The sequence below is a fragment of the Exophiala spinifera genome (genome assembly GCF_000836115.1).
Source record: "Exophiala spinifera strain CBS 89968 unplaced genomic scaffold supercont1.2, whole genome shotgun sequence".
In the NCBI taxonomy this organism is placed as follows: Eukaryota; Fungi; Ascomycota; class Eurotiomycetes; order Chaetothyriales; family Herpotrichiellaceae; genus Exophiala; species Exophiala spinifera.
In genome coordinates this window covers 307,656-327,229 of record NW_015622514.1, presented here as the reverse complement: position 1 = coordinate 327,229, position 19,574 = coordinate 307,656, and the positions used below count along the sequence as shown (strand labels likewise).

The 19,574-nt window shown below is 52.9% G+C and overlaps 8 protein-coding genes across 8 annotated transcripts; 3 read left to right on the top strand and 5 right to left on the bottom strand.

Moving 5' to 3' along the window:
- Window positions 1-312: 312 nt before the first annotated feature.
- On the bottom strand, window positions 313-1,339 carry PV08_02391 (uncharacterized protein; the record flags this gene model as incomplete). Its single annotated transcript, XM_016376750.1, has 2 exons — window positions 313-1,150; window positions 1,251-1,339. The coding sequence occupies 2 exons, from the start codon at window positions 1,337-1,339 to the stop codon at window positions 313-315; spliced, it is 927 nt and encodes a 308-aa protein (XP_016238320.1).
- A 1,157-nt stretch (window positions 1,340-2,496) lies between these two features.
- PV08_02390 (uncharacterized protein) lies at window positions 2,497-3,897 on the bottom strand (the record flags this gene model as incomplete). The annotated part of the gene is made up of 1 exon (XM_016376749.1): window positions 2,497-3,897. One exon carries the CDS (start codon window positions 3,895-3,897, stop codon window positions 2,497-2,499), a length of 1,401 nt encoding a protein of 466 aa, XP_016238319.1.
- A 952-nt stretch (window positions 3,898-4,849) lies between these two features.
- Window positions 4,850-5,488, bottom strand: PV08_02389 (uncharacterized protein; the record flags this gene model as incomplete). Its single annotated transcript, XM_016376748.1, has 2 exons — window positions 4,850-5,095; window positions 5,153-5,488. 2 exons carry the CDS (start codon window positions 5,486-5,488, stop codon window positions 4,850-4,852), a joined length of 582 nt encoding a protein of 193 aa, XP_016238318.1.
- Window positions 5,489-7,053: 1,565 nt separating this feature from the next.
- On the top strand, window positions 7,054-9,298 carry PV08_02388 (uncharacterized protein; the record flags this gene model as incomplete). The annotated part of the gene is made up of 4 exons (XM_016376747.1): window positions 7,054-7,629; window positions 7,687-8,417; window positions 8,475-9,138; window positions 9,185-9,298. The coding sequence occupies 4 exons, from the start codon at window positions 7,054-7,056 to the stop codon at window positions 9,296-9,298; spliced, it is 2,085 nt and encodes a 694-aa protein (XP_016238317.1).
- Window positions 9,299-10,891: 1,593 nt separating this feature from the next.
- On the bottom strand, window positions 10,892-12,493 carry PV08_02387 (uncharacterized protein; the record flags this gene model as incomplete). The annotated part of the gene is made up of 2 exons (XM_016376746.1): window positions 10,892-12,180; window positions 12,232-12,493. 2 exons carry the CDS (start codon window positions 12,491-12,493, stop codon window positions 10,892-10,894), a joined length of 1,551 nt encoding a protein of 516 aa, XP_016238316.1.
- Window positions 12,494-12,947: 454 nt separating this feature from the next.
- PV08_02386 (uncharacterized protein) lies at window positions 12,948-14,804 on the top strand (the record flags this gene model as incomplete). Its single annotated transcript, XM_016376745.1, has 1 exon — window positions 12,948-14,804. One exon carries the CDS (start codon window positions 12,948-12,950, stop codon window positions 14,802-14,804), a length of 1,857 nt encoding a protein of 618 aa, XP_016238315.1.
- A 1,197-nt stretch (window positions 14,805-16,001) lies between these two features.
- On the top strand, window positions 16,002-16,707 carry PV08_02385 (uncharacterized protein; the record flags this gene model as incomplete). Its single annotated transcript, XM_016376744.1, has 3 exons — window positions 16,002-16,007; window positions 16,063-16,108; window positions 16,190-16,707. 3 exons carry the CDS (start codon window positions 16,002-16,004, stop codon window positions 16,705-16,707), a joined length of 570 nt encoding a protein of 189 aa, XP_016238314.1.
- A 207-nt stretch (window positions 16,708-16,914) lies between these two features.
- Window positions 16,915-18,801, bottom strand: PV08_02384 (uncharacterized protein; the record flags this gene model as incomplete). The annotated part of the gene is made up of 2 exons (XM_016376743.1): window positions 16,915-18,631; window positions 18,713-18,801. 2 exons carry the CDS (start codon window positions 18,799-18,801, stop codon window positions 16,915-16,917), a joined length of 1,806 nt encoding a protein of 601 aa, XP_016238313.1.
- Window positions 18,802-19,574: the final 773 nt, after the last annotated feature.

The window sequence follows — 19,574 nt, the reverse complement described above, 5'->3', positions numbered from 1 at the left end:
CTACCTGCGGAAGTAGAGATGATCTAGTCTGGTCCTACCTAAAGTACCTTGGCGCATTTGTCCTCAAAAGGTTCCATAATGGTTTCGGGGATGATGAGAAAATGACATTGGAGCGAATAGAACAAGGTACTTTTGTCTCGTTTGTTGTTCCTCTTCAAATGTGATGGTCATTCTCATTTCATAGGCCCTGCCATGCCGTGTGAAGTGATGGCGAGGGGGTAGACATGCTGTCGAGCGCAGCACCAAGGATCCCCAAGTAACTAAAGAAAACATGGGATGCATCCGCATCGTCAGGCCCAGGTGGACCCGTTCTTAGAAGTCGCCGCCGCCACCATCGTCGCCACCATAGTCACCGCCGTCGTCACCGCCACCGCCATCGCCACCGTCGATGGCCTCGCCGAGAAGCATACCACCCAGCAGACCGCCGCCGAGACCGAGCGCCGCTGCACCGCCGGCACCAATGCCGCCGCTGCGCCGAGGAGGGGCTTGCTGCACGTACTGTGGCTGCCCGTAGCCGTATCCTCCTCCTGGTGGTCCGTAGCCGCCGCCCCCATACCCTCCGTACCCTCCTGGGGCTCCGTAGCCTCCTCCTGGAGGACCGCCGCCGTAACCTCCTGGCCCGCCATAGCCGGGTCCTTGAGGCGGGTATCCCTGCTGATAGCCCGCGGGTTGGGGCGGGTAACCGCTTCCAGGCGGTGCATGCTGGGGGTAAGGCGAATTCGAGCCAGAGCCTCCCCCCGGTTTACCCATCAGCTTGGAAAAGAAGCCTCTCTTGCCGCCAGCACCAGCGCCTCCCGCTCCTGGCGACGTGGGACTCGGACCGCCGGGGTACCCGCCCTGTAGACCTGGAGGGTTCGGGCTGTGTCCGCCGCCGCTGCCGCCCTGGTTGTAGTAGCTGTCGGACTGTCCGCGAGTGTTCTCCTCGGCCTGCAGACGCCGCGCGTACTCTTCGTCCGTCTCATGGCCTTGTTTGTAGGGGTTGTTGGACTCGAACGAGCGGCGCTTGACGTCGGACACGTTGTGGCTGCCTGGGCCGGCCGAGTAGGATGGAGGAGGAGCCCCGGGTGGTGCGTCGTCGTCCACCGGAGGTCGTGCAGGCTCGGTAGGCTTGTCCCATGTTGATTTCTTGGTGTAAGTGTTGACGTAGAACCTGAGCCATTGGACGGAAGTATGTCAGCAATGGGGATTTCCAGGTGCCCTGCTATGAGATGGACGGCAGAGAAAAGAGGATGGAAAGGAAAGAAACGTACCATGTCTGATACTGGTCGTTGAAGACGGCTTTCCAGCCTTCAGGGACCTTTGGGGGAGGTGGTCCAGGAGGCGGTGCGAAGTCTGCCATCAGAGTGCAACGGAGGTTGCTCTTTGAGATCGACGAAGATCAGTAGTGGAGTTCGTCGAGTGAAGCAAAGCAAGACAGCACGCCAGACAAAAAGGAAAAGGAAAACAAAGAATAGAGACACCGATACGGAGGGATGCGTTGGACGAGAATAAGATCTCGGGTGGTAGTGAAAGACGAAACAGGCGCCCCTTGTATCGTGTGTCGGGCGTTGAGGCAGCCTGGGCAACAAATGGCTGACGAAATCGCTACAAAGCGCTCCGGGCTTAGTTTAGTGAGGCTATGGCGAGATGCGCATGGAGATGGCGATTGCGATAACGGATGGATGATGCGAGGTGGCGGCGGAGGAGGAGGAGGAGGATTGATGACAGTGGCGAGGATGGAGGGGTACATACGAGTACACAAGGAACATTGAGCCAGGCTTCTAACTACCGGAACTAGGCTGATAGGCTTGTCGGGGTGCGGGTTTAACTGGCTTATAGGTGATTCCGGTTATTGCATCGGTACCCCGCTATCCCTGGCAGGTCCCTAGCAGGTGCCTAGCCGATGCCCACTGGCTTGTTCCACACCCTAACGGGCGCCTAAGAAGCCTTAGAACGGCAAAGATTGAGGCTGTGCAGTTCGACTCCGGCCCTCTTTTTCTCTGGGCGCCAATGTCAGTTGCGTTGACGAAGGCTTTTCTTCATCATTTGCCAACCATTCTCCCTCGCTTCGACGATGGTATGAATTTATTTTATAACTCTATTGTGTGTCTCGTTGGCGTGGGTCATGCTAAGACGAACCTATGGAGCACCCGATTCCAAGGGTCATTCTTGAATATCACCACCATGATACCACAACAACCACCACACATACATACGACGGGGTAGCTATCATCGTGGCTATAAGAAGACCACACCGTTGGCTTTCTAAGAAAGTCTGCTCTGCATTTGTCACACGTCGCAGCCCATGGCCTGCGTATCGGCATATACTTGTCGTCCAACTCAATCACTGACCTCGGCGTAGTTTCAGCCTCGTTGGGTTCGGTTCTGTACAACGACTGAACATTTCTTTACGGTAGAGTTCAATATCAGCATCGCTTCTACATGAGATTCCATCGCCGCCGACCAGGCTGTATGTATCTAGCCTACTCTCCCCTGGCTTAAGTCCATCGCGCAGACTCAATACAACGGCATTGTTCCTTCAGTCGTACGGAAAGCGTTCTCCATGATCTCCAGGCCCTCATCCAGTTGCTTTTCAGTGAGTACGATCGGTGGCGCTATTCTGAAAACGCCGCCGAAGCTGGAATGGCTGCTCAAATTCGCCCAGAGTCCCAGCTGGTACATCTTGTCAGCAATCCTGCTCGCGAGCTCAAGGGCCGGCGCCTTGGTCTCGCGGTCTCCCACAATTTCCAACCCGGCCATCAACCCTCTCCCTCGGACGTCGCCCACGCACCCGTAGCGGTCCTTGAGCTTCTGCAACCCGGCCTGTAACCTCAGCCCCAGAGTGCGGGAATGCTCCACGAGACCGTCCCTGACCACGATCTCCAAGATCTTGTCTCCCACGGCTGCGGGCAAGGGATCATTCACGTGGGTGGTGTAGAAGCAGTAGTCTCTCTCTGTACAAACACGTTCAATCTCAGAGCTAGTGACGACTGCGCTCAAAGGTAAGCCATTGCCCAGGGTCTTACTGAGGGTCAGGATGTCGGGGACGACGCCTTCATGGTCGATCGCAAAGAGGTCTCCGCAGCGCCCGACACCAGTCTGTGCCTCGTCGACGATGAGCAGCATGCCTCGCTTCTCGCAGTGCTTCTTCAAGGCTTTCAAGTACCCCGGCGGGAGCACGTGCATACCAGCCGAGGACTGAATGCACTCGACAATGCATGCAGCCAGCGATCCGCAAGACGCACGATCAATCAGATCCCAGCCATAGTTGAGTTCAGTCTCCCAGTCATACGAGCCGTCGGGGTTGCGGAAAATGGATCGGTAGGCATTTGGCGGGGGTAGCATGTGCATCCCCGGCATCATAGGACCTTGTCCTTTGCGTCCATAATGGTATTGTGTCCCCAAGGCCTGAGCGGTAACACCGTGCCAGCTTGCACCCAAGCCGACTATTTCGAATTTGCCAGTGTAGACCTTGGCCATCTTGATGGCGGCTTCGTTGGACTCACCCCCTGTCGACAGGAAGAAGGCCTTGTCGAGACCGTGAGGCAGGACGGACGTCAGCCTCTTGGCCAGATTTATCACGGGTGGCGACAGCATTCCCGAGAAGAGATGGTCGAGACTCTCGGCATGGTCGTGGATCGTAGACACAATTTCCGGGTGTCCATGTCCGATCAAGCATGACATCTGACCCGAGGTCCAGTCAAGGACCTTGTGGCCGTTGGCAGTGTAGACGTACAACCCCCTGCTACCGACCACGATGTCTTTCTCAAACTTGGTCCCGTAGTTGGCTAGACAATTGGACGCCGCGGCCTGAAGTCCCTCTTCATCTACATTGGAGTACAGCGTGGGTTTGCCGACGGGGTTGCTGCTGGCTGTGGTGGTGCCGTGAGAGACACTGTCCTCAATCATAGGCGCCATGGTAGTACGTATATTAGATATATGACCTGCGTGCCTTTGACAAGAATGCTTAGTCGACGGACACGCAGAACTACAAGCATGACGAGTCCCTTGGCCGGGGACTCGACCTGGAAAGATATAGATAACCATTTCGGATTGACCGTCGGGAAATTCGGCATCTGATAGGACAGGGCTTAGCTTTCGGAGTATCCCTTATATCCAACGTCAAGCAAGGAGAGCTTCACATTCGTGAGAGCATTGTGCTTTATCATGAAGGTCGAAATGTGATTAGATACTTTCTATGAGCCGATGGAGATCATGTAACCTTGAGCTTTGTGCTTTTATATCCAGCTGCAAAGCCACACTTGAATGTATATCTATTGTGATGCTTATCAGTCAGTCGGCGTGGACTGTAGACTTACATATATCGTCCTTGAATTAACCGGCCACACAATACTCACGAATATTGATGCCAAAATTAGGATTCAAAGTACTGTAGAGAGAATGATCGTTATAGGACTCGAACCTATTCCTCCATTGGGGGCGCCAGGTGCTTGGATATCACACACACGATCTGGAAAAAAAGCTATTCGCAAGCCTGAAGGCGCACAGCTATTCGCAAGCCCTAGATAGAGCGCAAAGCTATTCGCAAGCCCGAAGGCGTAAAGCTATTCGCAAGCCCGAAGGCGGAAAAGTCTGACGATGCCTTGCGGCGGCCAGTGCCCGAAGGCAAATTGCTATTCGCAAGCCCGGAGGCGTAAAGCTGTTCGCAAGCCCGAAGGCGGAAAAGACTGATGATGCCTTGCGGCTGTCAACAGACAAAGAGGTAGCAAAAGAGGAAGGCCGTTCTTTCACTTTTTTTGTTGTTTTCCTGGGTTGCTAGGAGATGAAATTTTGGTAGACTAGCAGATGATGGCTGCCCGTTTCATTCGTCTATTTGGAAACTGGAGTGGGTGTCCGCAGAGGTTGTCGTTCAATAGTCAGTCCCTACATCGCCACCCCAATCAAGATCATCGTCATTCTGTGTGTGATCGTCGTCCGCCATAGCAGCAGTAGGAGCAGCGGAAGCCGGAACCATCGAGGCTGCAGGATTCGGTGGTGTCGCAGTCGTGGCAAGCGGACCAGAGACGGTTGGAGTAGCCACAGCGGGGGTTTGAGCTGTAAAGGCTGATGTATTAGATGTCGTGGGAGCCATGGCGGTGGGAGCAGGACGGTAGCCCTGTTCTTCTTGTCAGCGACGTACGACAGGCAGACATCCTCACGAGTGAATGCTTACACGATCGGCCTGATGAGCTTTGACGACCCGGCCAAAGATCTTCTTTTTGTTCCAGGCTGCCACAGCACGCGAGAGGTCAGGCCGAGTGGCGAACATGACGAAGCACCAGCCCCGATGTGGTCTATTTCCAGGATTTGCAGGAGGATAAGGTGCCCAGTGAAATGAGGTAGGTGTGATGTCGGCAGGAAGCAGTCTTTTCAAAGCCTCCTCGATTTGAGCCGGTGAATGTCGGAAGCTGAGGTCACCAAGATGGGCGAGTCGGCGGTTTCTTCTGGCGGCATCAACACTTGGACCGAAGTCGTAGTGCCCGGCAGATCTTCCGTTGGGAGGAGGCATTCTACTCAACCTGTTAGATTCTGTATCGGTCACCACGAGGAGAGCTCTAAGACATAGCTGAGAGCAATAGCATACTTGGAGGTGAGATTGTTGTTGTTGTTCTTGTTGCTGATCTTTCTGGGTGTTGGTGTTGTTGTTGTTGTTGTTGTTGTTGTGGCTGTTTTGAACGCGGTGTTTGACTGTTGGGTGAGAGAAGGAAATATTTGACCGCGAAGCACGAAACTGAGTGTGAAATAGAAATGCCACACGCGTGGAACTCACCGCCCTACAGAGTCCGGTGACTGTGTCCTCCTTTGAGCTCGCCAAGCCTTGGACTTTCCCTTCTGTTGTCACTCCTGTACCAGCAACGATCTATTGCGTGGATGGCATCACGGCGAGAGCCCGTAGCTTCATCCTGCGTCTACTAATCTATCTGGAGGATTGCCAATTTGGCTTTAGGGCTCTGCTGGCATCCTAGCAATGATGGCCCCAGGGCGTATCAAGATCTCACAACAACATGGATCATACCTGTAGTTGAGTACTAAAACTGAAGTCAAAACTTGCAATTAGTTACAGAGAGGTGCGCCAGTGAATACGCGAGTGAGCCCAGGCAGCGGGGAGTGATAGACACTAGTCCCAATTGGGTTGTTAGAGATCAAATGCGTGACAGGATGAATAGTAGGTACCTGGCGCAGGCGAAGATCGAGCGGTTTGATGTTGAATCTTGATGCTCGGACCCAGTTGCTGGAGCGAAGTCTTCGTCCCGAGCGTAAATGAAGATAACTTCCTAGGATCTTAGATTAGGTGATTGTCACTCTTGAAGACTAGAGACATAGTCGGAAAGCTGGAGACTTCAAAAGTGGCTTCTGGTCTGTGTCTCTCGCATCCCCATCATAAATGATGGACGATCGTTTCGAAAAAGGCTAGAACGGAAAAGGTAAGATTCAGAGCCTTGTGGCCCAGTTCTATCAAATAACGTGCTGGTGTTTCACGGCACGGCCCGACCCGACCATGCAACACAAACGCATCATACGCTCTGGTTACCATCCGTATCCTTACTACGCTTTTTGGGACCTTTCGAGTAGACTAGTAGTACTTTGCATAGCTAGGTAGGTACCAATGTAATAGATAGACCAGCGAAGAACATTCCAGCCAGACTCGTGACACACGCGGCATACGGCTGGTAGGTGGACTGCTAGGAAAGCATTGGTCCAGCACCCGTCCCCACCTCTGGTGGACTAGAGAGTCGTACGAATGACAGCTTATCGAGTTGATTCGGATTCGAGTACTTGCTGGCTTTAATGCTTTGATTAGTGATCAAGGGCTCTAGCCATAGGCTGAATGTCTTGAGTATCAAGGGCGGTGACCATAGCCTTGCGAGATGTGAGCGCTTGGTCGACCTTGCGCCAAGCGGTGTAGGTGAATGAAGGCACAAACAAGAGTGGTGACCAGGAATTTCGCAAGTGAGATTTCAAATTTTCATCCATCTGAGATCCCTTGATAGACTATTCCAAAGCCCTCTCAGCCTCTACACTCTTTCAATACCCCAACCCACTCTCACCATTGATCCGAACAACAAGGACTCAATGGATTCGATCGCACGCAATCAGCTTACCGCGGCCGACATTCGGCGTCTGGAGGATGGGCCCCAGAATCCTCTTACAGACAAGCCCTGGCCTTCAAACCACCAGGAAATTCTCAATACGCGCCGCAGGTTGCCAGTCTATGGCAAATACGAAGAAATCCTGGGCGTCTACCATCAATCCCAGGTGATGATCCTGTCGAGCGACACGGGATCCGGCAAGTCCACGCAGGTCCCGCAGTTGCTCGTTTATGACGAGTGGGCCAGCGGTCTCCAAGTCGCCTGTACACAGCCACGTCGCCTAGCTGCCAGAGAGCTAGCCGATCGTGTTGCTGATGAGATGGGCGTGATCTATGGCGAAGAAGTGGGCTCGCATGTGCGCTTCGAGCCTAAGACTGGAAAGAAGACGCGGTTGGTCTACATGACCGAAGGAATTCTCCTTCGCAAGGCAATTGGCACCGACAAAAATCTAAAGGATTTTGCGTGTGTGATAATCGATGAGGCGCATGAGCGGACGGCCAATACCGACTTGCTCCTTGCCTTGCTCAAGGGTATCGTGGCCCGTCGTCAAGACTTCCGGGTACGCAAACAGCTGCTAAGTTTTGTATCTGCTCGTACTAATCCTTCTCACCGTCAGGTCATTATCATGTCAGCCACAATCGACGCCGACGAATTCAAGCGGTACTTTAACGACTGCCCTCTCCTCCATGTCCCTGGCCGAAGCTACGACGTCGAGCAACATTATCTGGAGCTTGGGAATGAGCAACCAGACTGCATAGTCTCGTGCGCGCGGTCGGCCGCGCAGATACATCACGAAGACGGTCCAGGTGACATTCTCATCTTCATGCCCGGCGAGGACGAAATCGCAGGCGTATGTGAAATTCTTCGCCTGAACACCACCAACCTCACTGTGTTCCCTCTTCACTCTAGCCTCCCCCAAGCAATGCAGAAGCAAGCGCTGGAGGAATGTCAAACTCGGAAGTGTATAGTCGCCACCAACATCGCCGAGACAAGCCTAACAATTGACGGCATTGTCTATGTTATCGACTCTGGCCTCTCTAGACAGGAAGTGTATAATCCGCGTCTGCAAATGCATATGCTTCAAGTTCGGACTATCTCACAAGCATCTGCACGGCAGCGGGCCGGCCGCGCCGGCCGAACGCAGAAAGGCGTCTGCTTCAGAGTTTACACCCAGGCCGCGTTCGATAACTTTATACCGTCCACACGACCCGGGATTCTTTGCCAACAACTGGAATCGACTATCCTGACTCTCGCAGCTGCTGGTCACAGCAAGGTCATGGACTTTGACTGGATCTCCCCGCCTCATCCCGAGTCGGTCTCTCGTGCTGCCTATAACCTCCACAAATGGTATGTTGATACAAACCAAGTCCTGTGCGCGCACTGAACTCACACAAGTCATTATAGGGAATTTTTAAGTGTTGATGGTGCTCTCACTCCTTCTGGTATCCACGCTGCGAAGTGTCCACTGGACCCAATGTGGTACCGCGCCCTCGTAGTTGCTACTGCTCATGGCTGCACCATGGATATCTTGGATCTTGCGTCCATCTCCTCTGTACAGGGCTCAATTTTCACACGTCCGAAGAAGTTCCAGCAGGTCGCAGACATAAGGAAAAACAAATGGGCCCATCCATCCTCCGACCATCTAGCTTTACTGAATGCTTTCCATGCTTTTGAGAATGCATGGGAAGAGAGAAACAACCCTGGAGTGGACCTTGACAAATGGTGTTTCGACAATTTCCTGAATCGCCGTGTCCTCGAAGAAGTTGCGCAGATTCGTAAGGACCTCATCGGATTTCTTCGGCTAGTCAAAATGAAGCCAACACGAGCAAGCATAACGAACTCAGTCAGTATCCGCAAGACACTAGCCATTGCATTTTGCACGCATCTCGCCATCCTATTCAAAAACGACGAATATCGGACCGTCCCTGGCAACTCCCCCGGACTTCTTGAGCCTACCAGCGGTCTCAACGGCAGAGGATCGCAGTGGATCGTCTTCAGCACGTACCGTCTTTCTGGCGTCAAACCGTATTTTCAACCTGCAACCGCAATTGATCCAGAATGGCTCGTGGTAAGTTTTCTCTGCATTTCCTCGTTCATAATTAATAATCGGCTAGGAACAGCACATATTCAAAACTGAGGACCTTCCTAAGAAAGGGGATGGTACATTTAGACAACAGTGGGCCAAGGAGTCTCTGGACAAGGCAGGCGCACGCGCGCAAGCAGATTAGATGCACTTCCGTGTCCTTCGACTTCAATGAAGCAACCCGATGTTCAGATACCTGACAACTTCAGGTTGGCATATCTCCCATCCCTACTTTGACAGCCGCAAGGCATCGTCAGACTTTTCCGCCTTCGGGCTTGCGAACAGCTTTACGCCTCCGGGCTTGCGAATAGCATTTGCCTTCGGGCACTGGCCGCCGCAAGGCATCGTCAGAACTTTCCGCCTTCGGGCTTGCGAATAGCTTTGCGCTCTATCTAGGGCTTGCGAATAGCTGTGCGCCTTCAGGCTTGCGAATAGCTTTGCGCCTTCGGGCTTGCGAATAGCTGTGCGCTCTATCTAGGGCTTGCGAATAGCTTTGCGCTCTATCTAGGGCTTGCGAATAGCCTTGCGCCTCCGGGCTTGCGAATAGCTTTTTTTTCCAGATCGTGTGTGCGATATCCAAGCACCTGGCGCCCCCAATGGAGGAATAGGTTCGAGTCCTATAACGATCATTCTCTCTACACTACTCCTGATGAATCAGGATAGATCTTCAGAATCCTCTTACCAACTGCCCCTAACAATATAGCCACCAAGAGATCCTCAACGCCCGTCGCACGCTGCCAGTCCATGGCAAGTATGACTAGATCCTAGACACTTATAGCCAATCACAGCTAATGATCCTGTTGAGCGACACTGGATCTGGAAAGCCGACACAAGTCTCGCAGCTACTTGTTTATGATGAGTGGTACTCGGGTAGCAATCTCCAAGTCGCGTGTACATGGGCACATCGCCTGGTAGCCAACAAGCTAGGGGAGAGTGTTGCTAATGAGATGGACGGTGTCCATTGGTGAAGAAGTGGGATCACATGTCTACTTCGAGCCCATGGCTGGGAAGAAGCAAGCTCGTCTGGTGTATACGACCGAAGGGACTCCGATGAAGAAGATACTGGTGGTATCATTAGGGCCACTAGTATTGCTGAGAACTCAAAGATTCAAATAGAACAAAGCGAAGAATAAAGATTCTGCTATTGAAGGGGAAGCTCATGACGACAAAACTAAGATGCACTCAGTGGGTCAGCAACACATCACCAGCTTATGTAGGTACCGAGACTTGAGTAACTCAAACCCCTATAAAGTTTTGAATACATTCAAAATTTGATGATAACTCAACGAGTTCAAGCTCTATAATACCTATTAATAGTAGTGAATAGTCCTCGCGGAGATTACTCAACATACCTAGATATTCCATCTTTGATTTTAGTCTTTTTCGAAAGTAATAATCGTGGAAGGATTCGAACCAACTTCCCAAAGGACACCAGGTGCTTTCAATCCGCACCACACGATTTGAAAAGGGATGCTATTCGCAAGCCCGAAGGCGCAAGGCTATTCGCAAGCCCTAGATAGAGCGCAAAGCTATTCGCAAGCCCTAGATAGAGCGCAAAGCTATTCGCAAGCCCGAAGGCGGAAAGTTCTGACGATGCCTTGCGGCGGCCAGTGCCCGAAGGCAAACTGCTATTCGCAAGCCCGAAGGCGGAAAAGTCTGACGAGGCCTTGCGGCTGCCAGTGCCCGAAGGCGAAGAGAGGTGACCAAGCCTTGCGGCTGTCAGTGCCCGAAGGCATTCTCATGCTGTATCGTTTGCATCGACGAGTGTATATCCTCGATTGATGAGCTCATCCGCAGCAACTCCATTGCACCAATTTACCATGGCTCCATTCAGTGGTGCGTATTTAAAAAATCCCAAAACATTTCCGTCTTCATCCCAAATAGCACTGCCACACATTCCTGCAGGAAGGTTGGTTCCTGAGTCCTCGCCCATGTAGTACCAAGTTGTGGAGACCCACTTGAGCTTTGGTAAACCTTCGTCTACAGGGATTGCCTTGTATGATGGAGCCATGTATTGGCCGTCAATGAAGCCGGTATCAGGTGAATCAAGGTGTATGATACTCTGCCGTTGGTATTCTTCACATCGAACAAATTTCTTAAGCTGAACAGGCTCCGGTGTCAAGTCGTTTTGGAACGTGGTGTTAGAGAATGTTTCTTCGTCTTGCAACTTAACAAGTGCAATGTCCGTGTGCGTAACTTCCATAATGAGCTCACCAATGTCGCGACCGGTGCTGGGGAGAGCGTGATAGACTGACGTGCCACATTCGGGTGGGAATCCATGTGCAGCCACAGTCATGAACTTGTTGCCGACTTGATCCTTTACAAGCACACCAGTTGTTGTTCCGAGAAATTTGTCAGGTTTGTCTGGTAGGTAGGCAGAGGACACACGCAGGCCTGGCTGTAGAGCATCATACTTGCTGACATCCGGATCCCCTGGAGCAGGGTCATGAAGGCGGCGAGCTTGTGGTGTCGACGGTCTTCCCATCTGATCTTCGAACATGTAGAAACACATAATCCCTCCAGCCAACCGCGGCAAAATTTTGTAATCCGTATCACGGTGCTCCAACACGATGTAGACAGAGTCGGGAAAATAAATAACCTCTGTAATCGAGACACCAATGTCTCGACAATGGTCCTTGATGATGTTGAAGAGCGGTGTCCAATCCTTCATGTTTCGGCCGTTTTGGTCTTGACCAATACGGACTTTGCTTTCCCAAGCCGGCCTAGCTTCTGGCATGGGAATTCGGCCCCGCTCTTGATAGAGGTAGAGCGGAACGCCAGCAACTGATAAGGGCCAGGGTTTTGGCGGTAGTGTATCCACATGAATGGCGATGAAGTTCCCGTCAAATGTGAGAGTAGTCGTGTGTGGGAAGATACTAGATAGCAGAGCTCGCTTGTCGGGGTCAGAGAGGGCCTTTTCATCAACCCGCAGGTCGAACGGCAGGACTATGTGCCTTGGCGGTGGTGAGGCTTGTTCAGGCTTGTAGAGCGGGTTCGGGATGGCTTCTCCAAGAGAAGACCGGTACTCTAAGAACTCTGTTATTATTACCATTCTCAAGTAGAACATGAAGTACTTACCTATGGAGGCACGTTCGGACTGAATGGGCCACGCCAACGGATTGGGAGAGGGGCGCTCCATGGTGTTAACAGCAGGGCTCACTGCTCCCGGACTGGTGATGACAGCGATCCTTTTTGGCGAAGCTCTTTCGGCCACGGGCGTGATCTTGCGTTTTCTCCCAGAAACGCCGCCCGAGCCAACCACCGACATTGGAGACACGAGAAACAACTCGCCGACCATCTTATGGGAGGGCGTAGCTGGAGTTGACATTGACATTGACATTTTGATGGTATTTGTTGGTAACGGTGTGTGACGAGAACGTAACGAGGGCGATAGTATCTGTGATCTGTGATCGGTGATCGGTGTGTGTGTGTGTGAGGATGGAAGGGAGATCGCAGGTGCAAAGAGAAAATTTATATCTTGCAAAGCCTTGGCGGCAGGCAGTGGCTGCCTGTACATACCTCTAACACATGACTACAAAGGCGGTGACTACACAGGCAGCAGGCAGGCAGTTGAAGCAGTTGTGCTTGACGTCCTCCCTGTTCTCAACTTTCTGGGGATTTGAGTTACTCAAGTCTCGGTACTTACATAAGCTGGTGGTGTGTTGCTGACTCACTCATCTCAGTTTGGTTAGCACACAATATTCATCCTCTCCGCTCTCTCTCTCTCTCTCGGGCGGATTCAACAACTTCGCAATCGCCAGTCGACAGCTCAGCCAACGAACTACGCTGGGACCATGAAGACTGCTCGCCCTTATCGGTCTCACAAGTATCCCGCGTGCACGCGCTGTCACAAGCGCCGCTCACGATGTACCATCGAAGTCCCCGGTCAGGCTTGCTTACTCTGCCGCATGCATGGCGTGCCATGTTCTTCTGCCACGGCCAAAAAGGACGAACGGGTTAGTCCCAAGATTGGATTCGTTCATAGATCGCTCCTTGCCGACGACAAACACCTGGAGGGCGTTTCGCACATCGTAGGCCCAGTCGTCGCCCGCGACACGCAGATCCTGGACCGATATCTGCCCCAGGCAAACGGCGGTGCTGGACACGTCCCCATACAACCGAATATCGGGCGCCGAGAGTCCACCAAGCCCATCTATCATATCCCTGTTCCTCCTCGAAGGCCTAGTCCAACCGACTGCAATTGCAGCAGGAACCTCCCAGACGAACTCGTAGACCAGGTTGAGCCTTTTGTCGAGAAATTGCTCGCCAACTATTACGAGAATGTCCATCCTTGCTACCCCATTACCGACGAGGAGTGCGTCATGTCAAAGCTTAAAGACCGGGACACCATATCCTCGACCTTCTCTATCAACCTAATCGCGTATGCACTGTCTTACTGGGACTTGTCGCCGTCACTTGGAGCGTATGCCAGACCCGACCAGGATTTTGCATGGCAGACTTCAGTGGCAGCGAATATAGCCGATATGCAAAAGGGTGATTTGGCCACTATCACGTCTCTTTGCCTAGATGTCGCAGGCCGGCCATCCCGATGTCTGCTCCACAACGTCAGCAATGTCGCTCGAGCAGTCGCCTTGTCGCACGCAATAGGGCTGAACCATGACTGCGGGGAATGGAAGCTGGCCGACACGGAAAAGAGGCTTCGCTGGAAAGCGTGGTGGGGGGTAGTGATACAGGATAGATGGTTCAATTTCGCCCAGGGCACGCCTCCGTACATTTCAAAAGGCCATTACGATGTTCCACTACCGACCATGGACCTCCTCACCTACGGGAGAAGCGCTTCGTCGAGGCACGCTCGTGGAGCAGAGGTCTTCATCCACTTGTGTCGCCTTACGGAGATTGTCGGCGATGTCCTCCCGCTCATCTACCATATTCGCTCAGGCAACGACAGCATAGCCGCCGAGCAGACGTCGAGGTCAGAGATCGAGCTCAACCGATGGGTCGAAGGGCGTCCGCAGTGGCTGAGCCTAACCGAATTCCACACTCGTCCTCCCGTACCTGGCCTTCTCAACCTACAGCTCTCCTACCTCTCAGTCCGCATGCTACTTCGTCGCATAGCGTGGCACGAAATCAGCCAACGAGAAAGCGACCCTTCTTCGTCCTGGTTGCTCGGATGCCAGACGGCGGCGGAGGACATTGTGCGCTTCGTGAGCACGCTGAAAAAGCAGGACCTGATGGAATTCTGGATGCCATATAATGCGCACCACTTCACATCCGCTGTGACTCTCCTTCTCCGTTGCGCACTGCAGACAAGCTACTCGAATGTGCGGGTTCAATGTATGGCCAGCGCGAGGACGCTCGTCGACTGCTTGAAACGCTTTCACGAAGAGGACAAATGGGATCTTGCAGAGACGGCCCTGTCGCAGAGCGAGTCCATCTTGAAAAGGATTGAAGACGCTTTGCCCAGGACGCCCATGGCAAGTACGCCGATCATGCCCTCTCCCGTGCAGAATGATCACATGGACACTCGAATCTACATGGGCAACGATGACATGCTGGAGGAACCTCTTCCGGAAGAGTCGTATCTTTTGCCCCAGGGTCAAGGGTCAATTGAAGATTTGTTTCCCGAGATCTTTTCGGATTTCACGGATACTGCTCTTTTCACGGGATCAGCTCTTTTCAAGGAAACATGAAGCATGAATGAGCGTACAGGTGGAAAAATTTGCGTCAGTGGTGGATTCTGGCCTGGTCTCTCTGCTGAAGATTCCGTGTATAAGACATACCATATATCGACCTTGTCCACATTGAAGAGAAACATTTCATGCTAAAGTTCCGAAGAAGAGGAAAAGTATGTGTATTGGTGACTACACCTATCTGACAACAGTAAGGCACATGCATACCTATTCCATCTCAACACCGCCCTCGATGATCGATCCCAGCACTACTTATCCCATATCCCGACCATCTTTGGATCGAAGCGTTGATTCTCTTCTACACTTCAAGTCGCGCACGTTGGACCGGTTTTCCAAGTGATGTAAACATTGGAGCCGCCTTATTGCCCCCTCAGGGCTTGCCACCACCCAGGGTCATATTCTGGCTTCTCTTCGGTGGCAGTTTTGGCTGTCTCGCATGGCCGACATCACGTCTCTGGGTATCGTCGAAGCCGACCATGCTGTCATAGACACGACCAACGGCCAATATGCCACATCTCGGGAGGGTAGCCGGGTTAGGTTAGTAGCGAATCATTTGGACGACTCGCGTCTTGTTCCCCTAGAGTATGAAACGTCGAAGGAATTTACTTGCGCTGGTGGATCCGTTGAGGGTTTGGAAAATTGACCAATACATCGATCCTTCGATATCTTGGGGTTCTCTCACACGTTTAAGAGAGGAATCCTCTGGTGACGGTCAGGCAGAGTATACGTGAGCCTTACGCAAAATCCGAGGTGACCTTGGGGGCACATGGTTTCCGATCTGAATACGAGTTTACTGGGGAAGAGTTTCCATCTTGATGCCAGCAAGGGATACGATGATGTTTGTGTGAATCTAGCAGGCACCTACCTGTAGGCAGTACGGTAAAGTACCTTAACTTGTTTGGAATTACCCATTAACCCTCATAAGACGTAAATGTGAGCGTCATTTCAAGCGAACTTTGCAGGCAGCAAGGTCTTTTTAACAATCTTGGCGTACGTGAGACAACAGCCGCGTACCACAGGTCAATACCAACTAGACCCAATTCGGACCTCCAAGTGGGATGGAGAGCGCAGACAGTTCTACGGACAAGGCTCACTTTCATATTACATGCGACAACAAGATGACATGCTGAACCCATAGATATCTTGACAGTTCGGACACCACTGCTCTTTCACCTTTCGAACCGCCATCACAACATCATGCCCGTGAGTACCGTGAGCGCCGCCGCTGACATCCAACCATCTAACGTCGCCTGCGCAGGCTTACCACTCCATCTTCCTGGGCGACCAGGGCGTTCAGACGATAGGTATGTACTTACGGGTCTTTGGATTTCCCCTTTTCTTTTGAAAGATTCTCCGCGTGTCTGACAACAAGGGTGTCTGGCCAGGCAACTTTCCCCTGCTTCCTCTCCGGACGAAAACCCGCGGTCCCGCGTACACACTCCCCCAACTGCCTCCCAGCGTCAACCCGCTCGACGTCGACCCGGACTCGGAGTCGTACGACTGCCTGGACGAGGTGCTGTCGCTGTTCCGCGCCAACACGTTCTTCCGCAACTTCGAGATCAAGGGCCCCGCGGACCGCATGCTGATCTACGGCATCCTCTTCGTCTCGGACTGCCTCACCAAGATCAAGCCCGCCATGGACCCGCGCAGCGCCGAAAAGGCCCTCATCAACGGCGCCCTGGAACAGTTCAGCATCCCGGGCGAGCCGGGGTTCCCGCTGAACCAGGCCTTCGAGCCCCCGAGGGATCGGAACGAGGCCGAAGTGCTCCGCAGCTACCTCAGCCAGGTCCGGCAGGAGCTGGCCGTCAGACTGCACGCGAGAATGTACGAGGGCGGGGCGGCGACCCCCAGTAAATGGTGGTTGAGCTTCACGAAAAGGAAATTCATGGGGAAGAGCTTATAGTGATCGATACACGAGTCGCGCGTGGAGTGGACCAAGGTAGAGCAGCTGGCCTGGCCCGTCCAGCCAACAGCGAATGAAGTCATGAAAATGCGGATTGTATCACCCTCCCACGGGCCTGTGGCAATCAATGTCCAGCGACGAGTCCCTCGGGATCAATCACAAGCTAAAAATTTTGTGTTGGAATGGGCGTCTCGTGAATAGTCTTATCTACGTTTCTACGTCTGCCCCTGGCTGCAAGGGTTCAGCAGGTGCTTGGACCGTCTCGTCAAGATTATTTCCAATTTCCGTTTTCTGCTTCTTCAGCGGTGACTGGGGCGGGTCATCAACAGTTGAGTTTGGGGTGTCGGCCGTATCGGGCTTGACTTTCTTTCCTCGTGGCGGCCGTCCTCTGGCTTCGACTTTACCCTGGGCGGGCAAAACTCTCGTAGCCGTGAATATGTATCCCTCTGCTCCACCACGGCTTGTCATCAGCGGGTGCGTTCGACCTGGCAAGACCTGCCAATTTCTGACTCGTGCCGTCTGCACCATCGGAGCCAACAGGAGCGTTGGGTCGACGGGGAAATCCTCGGAAGGCACCTGCCGCTCGTCCTCCGGTAATCCTAGATAAGCCGTCCTTCTCGCTGTCGAGTAGTAGTCGGCTAGACTGACTAGCGGCTCGACGTTGGGCGAGTATACCACGACTTGGGCACCGCCTCCCAGGAGAGGGACGAGATGTCGAAGAATGGACGTGGGGTCCGTGTGGCTCGCCACTACGAGACCGTTGAAGCCGCCCTCTCGGGTCTCGTCTATGACCTTTTTGACCCTCTGCCAGCGCCGGCGTTTGCGGTAGTAGGCACTCCGCTTGTTCGACTTTGCCTTTGCAAGCTCTTCGGCGGGCACGACCTCGGGCTCTTGGTAGGTGGTGTCGGAATCTGGATCTATGAGTTGGAGCCAGGAGAGGGTCTTGAGATTAGTGTACAGAGGGTGGGAGGAGGTGGGGTTGTTGAAGTCGAAATTAAAATATCGGAGAAGCGCCAGGTTGGGTTGCTGATTGGCATGCACCACGGTGATGTGGTTGGAGGTGGCGCTCATGGCGTCGAGTCGATATTGCTGCCTCCTGGGCTTGTGCGGGAGTGTAGTTTGAGTTTGGGTCTGTTTATGAGACTCCGGTTGTTGGTGGGGGTGTGGGTGCTCAGCAGGATGATGATTGTCGTCACCATCACCATCAACATCGCCGTCCGTATCAGTAGTAACTTCTACTCCTTCGTAGTTAGTCTGGTGCAGAATGCCCATCCTCTCGGCCATAGCCGCAACCAGTAACCCGCCCGAGTCGTCGACCATCAGGTAGCGCGATGCGGGGGGGACCTCAGGAAAGAACTGTTCTTCCTGTCCGCTGGCGTGGACATTGGCCCAGCAACCCACGAGCCCTATTGCCTCATTCCTCATCTCCATAACTCGCGCGAAATCTCGATCGGCCATCATCCAGTCCACCATCCTGGAGACGTCCAAGGGTAGCACGCAGAACCGTTTCAGGTACTTCTTGTGCTTGCGCAACGTGTACTTGGCGAGAGAAAACGCCGTCTTCTGATCGAGCGTAGAGTGGGACTGCATGATCTTCTCGATCAACTCCTTGCCACTGCCCATGTCGCTCTGCTTGAGTGCTTCGATCTCGGCCATGGTCAGTTTCTGATTGGTCGGGTCATCGTGCGTGTTGACATTGGATTTTGGCGTTCCTTGTGCTGGCGTCTCGTCGCCAGGCGTTGATACGTCCTCTGTTTCCGCCTGCTCCACGAGGGCAAGGGCGTGCAGTTCCGCGGCTGGGACGATCCGTAGTTCCCTGCCGTCTTTTGCCTCGGAGCGGTCGACAATCTCAAAAGTCAAGTGGTAAGGACGGCCAATGATCTGGTTCGAATGGAACGATCCATATTTGCCGAGATTTATGAGGCTGGAACAGAGTCAGCGGCAGCTCTCAAGGCCGTTGGCTGATATCTGTCTTGCTCACAGATGGTGTTTTGCGAGGACCTACGTGTTGGGGAGTATTTGTTCGACTCTGATCTGATCAGAGGGTAGCCGGAGAGCCACATACTGAAAAGGCTCGATACTGCAAAATGCCATGTTAGAGTGTCATAAGTCGGGGTTCGTCATCGGGTCATTCTGTGCGTATATGCTTTGTGATGGTTCGACGTCCAAATTTCTCCAGGAAATTTTTGGACTAAAATTGTCTATCAATCTGCACTTAGAGGAAGTATTGGTGCGCAGTATAGTCTGTTACGGTGGAACATATTAACCATTCAAGCGGGGCCTCTAATATGACTGACTTTCTTGGTTGCCTCTTCACTCTCGATCTTCGGGTGTAATGTACTCATTATTACATACACCTTTGCGACACTCTTTACATCAAGCTAGCTATGTTCTCTGTCTATGCCCAGGTGCTGAGAATCCGGTGGCTGATACAATGCTTCTAACACTTCTAGATCCAGAGTCCTTGCTTTTATCGCACCGCTTCCGTCCTCGATTATTGTCCTCGATGGGCTCCTTCGAAATCTGTTGGGAGAACGTCGAGATGATCGTCCTAGAGGAACCGGAACCCTTCAATGGTCACCTTCAGATTGGGCCTGTCATGTCGTATGAGTTATGCTCCAATACCGATCAGCCTAGTGCCGGTCGGATACACTCACCGTGCGCTGTTGGGTGACAATACTCGTATTTCCAGTTCGAGCGGCCTTTTGATTTCAGGGTATTTCGCAGCAGCATCTCATTTGCTGCCTTACACACCGACCGTGTTCACACTGACGACACAAGCCACAAGGAAGCCTGTTCCTCGCTGGCCTCGTGACGAGTCGCTGGACGATTTCCAGCCACATAAACAGGGACAAAGCGCCTCGTCG